Source organism: Electrophorus electricus, chromosome 10 (genome assembly GCF_041902795.1).
Source record: "Electrophorus electricus isolate QZ-2024a chromosome 10, ASM4190279v1, whole genome shotgun sequence".
Lineage (NCBI taxonomy): Eukaryota > Metazoa > Chordata > Actinopteri > Gymnotiformes > Gymnotidae > Electrophorus > Electrophorus electricus.
The window spans coordinates 467,501-478,781 of NC_137506.1; the positions used below are offsets into that span (position 1 = coordinate 467,501).

The following is an 11,281-nucleotide window of genomic DNA, read 5'->3' on the forward strand; positions in this document are numbered from 1 at the left end:
AAACGCTGCTGTCCACAGCACACGTCATTTGTGGGTCGCCGGGGGGTCACCGGTGCGACAACGTGTTCCGGGTCCAGGGTTGTACTTCCTGTCGCAGTTTGGGAATACGATTGTGATGAAACACACACATACACACACATGCACACGTGTTTTTAGGTTGGGTAACATTTCTGAATTTGATTCTCGGATCTTTCTATGCAGTTTAGGTTGGCCAAGAAAATAAGAAATATGTTTCCAAACAAACAGATCAAAGTAGAATGTCGTCATAGATGAGGTTGAAGGGAATAAGTACAATACAGTTTTAAATTTCAATGGTTTGTTTTTTGTTTTGTGATCCTACATTTGAAGTTGAAAACCCTTTTAATGAACAGCAGGTTGTTATGGTCATAATGACAGTGATACTTTGGAGGAACAGACACGGAAGAACCTTTTGAACTGTGTGTGTGTGTGTGTGTGTGTGTGTGTGCGCGCGCGTGTGTGTGTGTGTGTGGGGGGTCGGGGGTTCTGATGTTTCTGTTACAGATACACCCCAGACGTGTGTGATTCACGTCACCCAGCTGGAGAGGGACACCATACTGGTCTGCCTGGACAGTGAGTTCAGTCCACTGTCTCAGGTTTAAGCTTAGTCCAGCTTGGTCCAGCTTAGTCCAGCTGATTTATAGAGCGCATGTTTGCTCGGTTAAACTTGGTCAAACTGAGAGTTGGTTTGTTTTGTCAAACTCAGGGTTAAAATATAAACTCTTTTTTGAAGTAGAAAATTGATTTCCTTTACAATTACTGCAATTTCAGTTCAAGATTTGGAAATATTGCCTGTTTACAGGGTATTTTGTGTGTGTGTGTGTGTTTCCAGGGTGTATTAAGATGGTGAATTTACAAGGCAGATTAAAATCAAACAAGAAGCTGTCTGCTGAACTCACCTTTAGCTTTCAGATAGAAGCAATAGGTGAGTGAAGTGCATGTGTGTGCATGTGTGTCTGCAGTTACTCATGACAGCATCTTTTTTTAAGATTGCACATTGTTGTTAAGCCTCTTTCTAAACGCTGTGTGTGTGTGTGTGTGTGTGTGTGTGTGTGTGTGTGTGTGTGTGTGTGTGTGTGTGTGTGTGTGTGTGTGTGTGTGTGTGTGTGTGCGTGCGTGTGTGTGTGCGCGTGCGCGTGCGCGTTCCAGTGTGTTTGCAGGATAGCGTGCTGGCGTTCTGGAGACATGGCATGCAGGGACGTAGCTTCAAGACCAATGAGGTGAGGGCTTAGTGTCCTGGCCTTTGGGTTTGGGTTCATACTTTCATTTAGGGGGTTTTAAACCTTTTTGCGTTTGACTGCACTGATGCCTGCTGTCTTGCGTTGGTGATGTAGCTGTGTGGAGTGGTGGGGTGTATTTGTGTTGATTGTGTTTGTGTTGACAGGGTTGTGTCTGAGTGTTGGCTGAATTGGTTGTTTTTGACTGTAACCTCTGCACTCTGTCTGCTCCAGATCACACAGGAGATCTCAGACAGTTCTCGTATCTTCAGACTGCTGGGATCAGACAGGTACGAGTCCAGCTAGCAGGAGAGACACACCTACACGCTTTTTACATGCATGGAATACCGTGACATCTGGCATGCATTCACTAATAATGAACATGAAATGCCTGTGTGTGTGTGTGTGTTCCTGCATTCCAGGACAGTGGTATTGGAAAGCCGGCCTACAGACAACCCCATGGCCCAGAGTAACCTGTACATACTCGCAGGCCACGAGAACAGCTACTGATCTTACACGCACGCGCACACACACACAAACCCATTCCACAGCCATGCAGCACTACACTACGTCCCAGCCACGTGTATAAGCTATGTGTGTCCATGCAGACATTCTCCGTGTGCTCTCACCCACCTGATCTACACACACAGCACCCGGACAAACCGCAACGCAAACCACGACCCTGCAAACTGCAGCTCGCCCTGCTCGACTTGACGAGGACCTGCAACACGCTGCCGCGTCTCGCACCATATCGTGGATGGACCAGGCAGTCCGGCTTCTTTTACGTTCTTTGCTCACGCATGCTACAGGGACAGCGTCTTCTTCCTGTGCTTTTTAGGTTTTTAACGGTGACTCCTCCCCCCCACCCCGAGCAGTCTTACCCCTCCAACAGGGGGCTCCAGAACACCTGGAGGTCCGCCTTTACCCTGTGAGCCCTTAAATGACTCTGCCTTCGCTCTTCGGATCCCATGAGGGCAGCGTAACTTCTGCGTAGGTATTTGTTGCCATGAAATATTACACCGTAATGAAATAATATGCTTGTGAATTTATGCACCGTGTTATAAGAACATGTACTTGCATAGAAGTTACAGTATGCTAACGTTTGTACATACTTTGGTTCAGACACCTGAGGAAGCTGGCCTGGAGATTTAAGGGATTTTAAGGGAACGTTTGATCCCAAAACACTAATGTTGGTCTGCGAGAACAATTATGCCAACCAGTCTACAACTTTTTGGTTATTTATTTCTATTTAATAATTATTTATATATGTGGAACATGTCATGTCCAGATTTTCTTCTCTGAAGTCCTTTTCTCAAACTTAAAGCTGAAACATGAGGGGTTTTTTTTTTTTTTAAACCATCGCTGCTTGGTTCCAGAAACTCTAAACTTTGTGCTGTTTGCAACAGCAATGTGCCTCACTACACACTAAAAGTCTTTAATGAGAGCTTGGCTTTGGGGTGAGTGTCGTTACTAGAGGGCCGATGCTCAACAACAGCACCCTGTTCGCTGTGCGTATGTGTGTGAGTGTGTGTGAGAGAGAGAGAGAGTGAGTGAGTGCATATTTAAACTGCCAGCTACCCTTCCTTGTTCCAAATGAAATTGCTCCTGCTAAAAAAAAAACAATATAGTTATGTTACCAACATTTAATTTCTTGCAAGTTGACCAAGTTGAGTTTTGCTTAGTACATCAGCACACACACACTGGCTGCGTAAGACTGGAGGAAACTAGATGATGAAATCGGCCCTAGGAAACAAACATGGCCATTCTAGCAACTTTATCGTGCTTCACTAAGATCATGTCTGATACTTAGTCTCTAAATATTTAGCTTTGCTTCTTCTCTCGAGCCGCCCAGGTCGTAGCCCATCCGTGGCACTGATCCCAGACCTGTGGGGTTGGGTGGGCGTGCCCACCGTAATCCCGGCTTCACGTGCTGATGTGAAAGTGCATGTCTGTTGTGCTTTTTCATACCAAGTTCATTCATGTTGAAGGTTACCAGCTCATCTTGCTGTTCCAGTCAGTCATGTACTGGTCTGTAATGAGGTTTAAGAGCAATCACTGCTGCATGACACGTATATGTTTATGAAGTTGGAATTTTGTTGCGCCTTTTTGAATAATGTCACCACACCTTTTAAATATGTAACATTTTACTAATCACTGTACTGAGAAATTTGCAGTTTCTTATGGACGATAATGTGATGGTCACAGTTTGCAAATGCACGCATGTGGCGAGACGTACATAGAATGGCACAAGTAACACGTGCGTGTTCACGTGCACGCGCGTGTTAGAGCTAGACTAGCACATGGTCATTACTCAGAAATACTGGGTTTAAAGGACATCAAATGATCCCAAAACACTCATCAGACTGCAACTCCTGTTAACACGGAACGAGGTTGTTCTAGTGACCCAGCACGTGGGAATGAGAGCGCACAAGACCGCAGGGCTGCAACCCGGTTCATTCCTCCAATACTGCTGGTCTCTCATTACTGAATTTAATTAAGTACGGGTTCCTTTTCAGAAATGACGATGTCTGTCTTAAGTCAAGGGCTAAGTTTGGCAAGATGCTTTCTAAACAACGGCACGTTAGCGGATTTATTAATTAAGACGGGGTTAAAAAAAAAACGTTTAATGCATTGGATTAGCGTTTCAGATTGTGTAATCTAGTAGAAAATGATGACAAAAATGGTTTCTACATGATGTGAATCCAGATTTTGGTTGTTTGCAAAGTCACCTTGCTCTGATAGATGAGAGACTGCTCGCCATCCGATTGGAAGGATTGAAGCTTCCTGTGTATTTACCCATTAAACATCCCATGTACATAGCACTACCAGTTAAACATGCAGGGAAAGACTACTACTGAGAGAGAGAGAGAGAGAGGGAGAGAGAGAATGCAGTTGTCCTATTACGAGATGGTTGTGTAGGTTGAGTCATTCGGGTAGTCTGGCACGTGTTAATGATCCAACTAAATGTTTCTCAGCTGCATTAAAAACGTTAAAATTCACATTGCAGTGCATATGCCATGTAAATAGTGTAAAGTATATTTGGTTTTACAGACTGTATAATCCTGTATAATCATCTCTATTTTGTTTCAATTGTGAAACCGAGCAATGGAATTGAGGTAACCTATTAAAAAGAAACCAAACTGACATTAAGGGTCACTGTATTGCTGTGTTGGTGTATTATTTTTAATAATCTAATAACTTAACTCCATAAGTTATTTTGACATGTATTTATATCATAAGCATGTAGTATTGTTTGAGGTCCCGTCTGTTGGCATAACCTAATGACGTTATAATGACGTCTATATAATGGCACACTGAAAGTGTCATGAAAGTGTTTCATCTGAGCAGAGCAGAGGAAAAATGTAAGAGAAGTAACGCAAAGGAAAAGTGTGTGTGTGCGTGTGCGCAAGTGTTTGTGTGAGTGTGTGTGTGTTTGTGTGAGCGAGTGTTTGTGTGTGTGAACGAGTGTTTCTGTGAGTGTGTTTGTGTGAGTGTTTGAGCAAGTGTTTGTGTGTGTGAGAGCGAGTGTGTGTGATAGCGAGTGTGTGTGATAGCGAGTGTGTGTGAGAGCGAGTGTGTGTGAGAGCGAGTGTGTGTGAGAGCGAGCGAGTGTGTGTGTGAGAGCGAGCGAGTGTGTGTGAGAGCGAGCGAGTGTGTGTGTGAGAGCGAGCGAGTGTGTGTGAGAGCGAGCGAGTGTGTGTGTGAGAGCGAGCGAGTGTGTGAGTGTATGTGTTTGTGTGTGTGTGTGATTGTGTGAGCAAGTTTTTGTGTGAGTGTGTGTGTGTGAGAGCGAGTGTGTGTGTGTGTGTGTGTGTGTGTGTGTGTGTGTGTGTGTGTGTGTGTGTGTGTGTGTGTGTGCGAGTGTTTGTGTGAGTGTGGGCATGTGTGTGTTTAGACAGCAGTTCCTCTGTCCACATCTCCAGGGAGTGTGTGTGTGAGCGCGAGTGTGTGTGTGTGTATGTGTGAGCGAGTGTTTGTGTGAGTGTGTGTGTGTGTGTGTGTGTGTGTGTGTGTGTGAGAGAGAGAGTGTGTGAGCGAGTGTTTGTGTGAGTGTTTGTATGAGTGTGAGCATGTGTGTGTTTAGACAGCAGTTCCTCTGTCCACATCTTCAGGGTGTGTGTGTGTGACACACACACTCTTAATACATACAGAGTCTAACACACACACACACACACACACACACACACACACACACACACACACACACACACACACACACACACACACACAAAAACTCAATACCAAGAGTCTAATACACACACAAAAACTCAGTACCAAGAGTCTAACACACACACACACACACACAAACAAACTCAATACTAAGAGTCTAATACAAACACACACAAACCCAATACCAAGAGTCTAATACACACACACACACAAACCCAATACCAAGAGTCTAATACACACACACACACACACAAACCCAATACCAAGAGTCTAATACACACACACACACAAACCCAATACCAAGAGTCTAATACACACACACACACAAACCCAATACCAAGAGTCGAATACACACACACACACACACAAACCCAATACCAAGAGTCTAATACACACACACACACACAAACCCAATACCAAGAGTCTAATACACACACACACACACACAAACCCAATACCAAGAGTCTAACACACACACACACACACACACAAACCCAATACCAAGAGTCTAACACACACACACACACACAAACCCAATACCAAGAGTCTAATACACACACACACACACACACAAACCCAATACCAAGAGTCTAATACACACACACACACACACACACACACACAAACCCAATATCAAGAGTCTAATACACACACACACACACACACACACACACACACACAAACCCAATACCAAGAGTCTAATACACACACACACACACACACACACACACACACAAACCCAATACCAAGAGTCTAATACACACACACACACACACACCCACACACAAACCCAATACCAAGAGTCTAATACACACACACGCACAAACCCAATACCAAGAGTCTAATACACACACACACACACACACACACACACACACACACAAACCCAATACCAAGAGTCTAATACACACACACACACACAAACCCACACACAAACCCAATACCAAGAGTCTAATACACACACACGCACAAACCCAATACCAAGAGTCTAATACACACACATGCACACAAACCCAATACCAAGAGTCTAATACACACACACACACACACACACACACACCCAAACCCAATACCAAGAGTCTAATACACACACACATACACACACAAACCCAATACCAAGAGTCTAATACACACACACACACACACACAAACCCAATACCAAGAGTCTAATACACACACACACACACACACACACACACACACAAACCCAATACCAAGAGTCTAATACACACACACACACACACAAACCCAATACCAAGAGTCTAATACACACACAAACTCAATACTGAGAGTCTAATACACACACACACAAACTCAATATCGAGAGTCTAATACACACACACAAACTCAATACCAAGAGTCTACTACACACACACACACACACACACACACACAAACTCAATACCAAGAGTCTAATACACACACACAAACTCAATACCAAGAGTCTAATACACACGCACACACACACACAAACTCAATATCAACAGTCTAATACACACACACAAACAAACCCAATACCAAGAGTCTAATCCACCCCTTCACACACACAAACGCAATATCAAGAGTTTAATACACACACACACACACACACACACACACACACAAACCCAATACCAAGATTCTAATACACACACACGCACGCACGCACTCTCACACACACACACATATACACACACACACACTCTCACACACACACACACACACATATATACACACACACACACACACACACTCACACACACACACACACACACACACACACACACACACACACACACACACAAGCATGCTAATTAGAAGGCTCCAACATCATGCCAAAGACACCTACATGGAGAGGTCTGCAGAGGACCAGTTTAAGGTGATGGGGTTCTCACTCTGATTGGCTGCCACACTGCTGATGTAATGCTGAATGGTGATCGGTTCTGTTTGGTTGCAGGGGGAGGCGTGGCCTTCCTCTAACTCCTCCCCCCTAAAGAATCTTCTACCAGTAACACAGGAAAGAGATTATTTATTGGCAAAGTAAATCTGCATCTGTACGTGTGAACACATTTGGAAGTACACTTTACTGTCAAATGTGTGTGTGTGCGTGTGTGTGTGTTACCTGGGCTTTCTACTGTGCAGGAGCTCCAGATCTCTCTGTAGCTCTTTTTCTGTGCAGCTGAGCTCAGAGATCTGAGCTGGTCATGTCCTCCTGCAAAGATCACGACACCTCATGCAACCCATCACACACAACCTGAATATAAAGGTCAATAACACCATCATAACCATACATTCTCTATATCCCAGGAAGCCGCCCAGGTGCTCGTGCAGTCTCTTGTGATCTCAAAGCTCGACTACTGCAACTCGCTACTTGCTGGTCTTCCTCTAAGAGCCATCAGACTTCTACAACTTGTCCAGAATGCAGCAGCAGGACTGGTCTTCAATCTTCTGAAGTTTACAAGTTACTCCACTGCTGCGCTCCCTTCATTGACTTCCAGTACATTTACATTTACATTTACGGCATTTAGCAGACGCTCTTATCCAGAGCGACTTACAAAAGTTCTTTGTCATTTACTCATAGAATATATCCAAGTACAGTAGAGTAGGTTAGAATTAAATGTACCAATGAACTAGAATACTGTAGAATACAGGGATGAATGCTGATACCTAGAAGTGCAAAATACATAAGGTCTATATTAATGATAAGTGCTATAAACAATAAGTGCTAGAGTTTGTTAAACAACATAAACAATACCCTACAATAAGTACTAATTTAGTCAGTCAATAAGGGAGCAGTGTCAGTTGTCCTTTAAATATTCTGCAAATAGATGAGTCTTCAGTCTGCGTTTGAAGACTGCATTTTAATTCACACACACACACACACAAACCCAATACCAAGAGTCTAATACACACACACACACTCCCTTTGAAGACTGCAAGGGACTCTGCTGTCCAGACAGCAAGCGGGAGTTCATTCCACCATCTTGAAGCCAGAACAGAAAATAGTCTCGATGCTTGTCGTCCATGACACCTGAAGCGAGGTATTTCAAGCCGAGCCATAGTTGAGGTTTGAAGTACTCGAGGTACAGATCCGGCTTTGACCATTGACCTCATGTATGAAGGGGCTGGTCCATTTTTGGCTTTGTAGGCAAGCATCAAGGTTTTAAATCTGATGCGTGCAGCTACAGGGAGCCAATGAAGGGAGCGCAGCAGTGGAGTAATGTGAACTTCGGAAGATTGAAGACCAGTCATGCTGCTGCATTCTGGACAAGTTGTAGAGGTTTGTAGAACATCACTGGAGAGTCTACATGGTTTGGATGTGGATCCTCTCCATGTCACCTGATAGGACCGTCCCTCCAGATACGACTGAAACCATCTCCAAGCAGAGCCAGTCACACCAAGCCTGGAAAGAACAGAGAGAAGAATGTTGTGGTTCACTGTGTCAAAGGCTGCTGAAAGGTCTAGAAGAATCAAAACAGATGACTGTTTGGCAGCTTTAGCAGCATGAGGTTTCTCAGTCACTGCTATGAGGGCCGTTTCTGTAGAATGTACCGGTTTGTAGCCAGACTGATTGGGATCATGCAGCTGGTTCTGGGTGAGGAAAAGAGACAATTGGTTATAAACTTCTCGTTCAAGGGTTTTTGAGAGGAAAGAGAGAAGTGATACCAGTCTGTAGTTGGTAACGCTGGAGCTGTCAAGTGTGGCCTTCTTGAAGATTGGTACCACCCTGGCGGTTTTGAATGCAGTAGACACGTATCCAGAAGATAAGGAGATGTTGATGATGACAGAGATGAAAGGAAGCAGATCTCTTACGATTGTCTGGAACAGAGCAGAAGGAATTGGATCCAGCGGACATGTAGTTGGATTGCTGGAAGTCAGGAGTTGAAGAATTTCATCTGTGGAGAGAGGAGAAAAAGAAGTCAGAGAGTTGGATGTTGGGGAATGCACATTGGCTGGAGGAGTGGGACCAGAGGAAAAGGACTGGCAGATTGCTGCAACCTTCTCCTCAAAGAAGGTGATGAAATCCTCCGGAGTAAGAGATGAAGAAGGAGGGGGAGGATTAAGGAGAGAAGAAAATCAGATAATGGATTATTTGAGTAGCTGCACGCCTCAGAACTCCCGCTTGCTGTCCGGACAGCAGAGTCCCTTGCAGTCTTCAAACGCAGACTGAAGACCATTTATTTGCAGAATATTTAAAGGACAACTCACCCTGCTCCCTTATTGACTGACTAATTTAGTACTTATTGTAGGGTATTGTTTATTACACTGATGTTGACTAACAAACTCTAGTACTTATTGTTTACTGCACTTATCATTGTTTAAGAGAGACCTCATGTATTTTGTACTTCTAGGCATCAGCAGTGATCCCTGTATTTCTACAGTATTCTAGTTCACTGGTATGTTGGACTCTAACCTACTGTACTGTACTAGGATGTGTTCTATGAGTAAATGACAAAGCACTTTTGTAAGTCGCTCTGGATAAAAGTGTCTGCTAAATGTCGTAAATGTAAATAACCATCCACAGAAACAACTATGCAAGTCACTGTGAATGGGAATGATCACTTAGTGATGCAAAGTATCACAGCACTGTATAGTTTTGTTCTGTCCCGACACCAAACATCTTAAATCCTTCTGCAGGATTTACTAAGAATCTGGAATCCAGGCTGCGCCATAGCAGGACTTGTTTTGTATATCAGGGTGCAGGATAATGCAGTAAAGCTAGGGTGGGTCCTGTGTGTTCTCATATACGAGCACGTGTTCACAGTAACGGTTTTGAGGGTGGAGTGAGGCTGACTATTTTCTGCGCATTCAGGTTTGGCACTCAAAGGTCGTTCAAGAGATTTTGAGTTCGTTCCAAACCTGGCCTGCAGGACCATGAGCCGGTCCACATTTTCGCCGTGCTCCACCTCATCAATCTGCCCGAAAGTCGGGTCACCTCTACGGCACTCATTCAGATCCAGGTGCATGCTGGGAACCAGATACGCAACTCATGAAGTGCACTAACAGCATGCCATTACTGTTTCAACCCCCCAAAACAACATGCACAAAGGCCCCCAAACACCCCGAAAAGCCCCCAGTAACCAGGAATCCCCCGGCAGAGGGTGTATCTGCTGTGGTTGTTTGGCTGCACACAACCACACAAAGATCTGGAGGCTTGAGTTTTCCACACTTTGTCCTATACAGTTACACCTGTGAAATATGGATGGCGGTGAAAATTGGGTAAGAAAATCTATAATCTTTTCAGGATACGTTAAGATGGTGTTACAGTTGGTGACTACAGTGTAAGCCTAATCACAGAAGAAAAAGCAGGTGTTTGTAGCTGTAAACGTACCCTGAAGCTGTGACCAGGTGTTCACCTGCAGGGTGTGTGTGTGTGTGTCTCTGCAGCAGACGTTGTCAACTCCAGGCGCCGAGGCATAAACAGTTCTGGTTTTTGTTATTGCCAGTAGTTTATCAAACTGCTAAATTGGTTGATTGGCTACTTAGCCATCTCACATGGTGGAATATCTGTACCTGAACCTTGCTGACTAGTAACCACTGGACTAGTAATCAAAGTTGCTGGTTCAAATCCCACCACTGCCAGGTTACCACTGTTGGGCTCCTGAACAAGACCCTTAACCCTCAATTACTCAAGTTGTGTTCAGTCAGAATTGTAAGTTGCTTTGGATAAAACTGTCAGATAAATGTCGTAAATGAAATAAATGATACAAAGACCAGTGTCGGATGTGGATTTGAGGTGTGGTATACCGCTATCCTGTACATCTGTGCATACCTGTAGTGTGTTCAGAGTGTTTCTCAGAGATGAGATTTTCTCGCTGGTGTCTCTCTGGTGGGAGGAGACTTTCTCCTCCAATCGGTTATTGCTCTGCTGCAAGGCAGAGACTTCCTGAATAACC

The 11,281-nt window shown here is 44.2% G+C and overlaps 1 protein-coding gene across 3 annotated transcripts in view; it reads left to right on the top strand.

The window, feature by feature from the left end:
• map4k3b (mitogen-activated protein kinase kinase kinase kinase 3b) overlaps positions 1-4,396 on the top strand; it is a 23,257-nt gene extending 18,861 nt beyond the window's left edge. For all 3 annotated transcript variants that reach the window (XM_035532617.2, XM_035532618.2, XM_081721154.1), the window contains 5 exons: positions 523-591; positions 851-943; positions 1,168-1,238; positions 1,470-1,525; positions 1,658-4,396. In XM_035532617.2, coding sequence (XP_035388510.1) covers positions 523-591; positions 851-943; positions 1,168-1,238; positions 1,470-1,525; positions 1,658-1,745 — 377 coding nt within the window. In that variant the 3' untranslated portion in view covers positions 1,746-4,396. The remainder of the gene's footprint in view (positions 1-522; positions 592-850; positions 944-1,167; positions 1,239-1,469; positions 1,526-1,657) is intronic.
• The last annotated feature ends 6,885 nt before the right edge of the window (positions 4,397-11,281 follow it).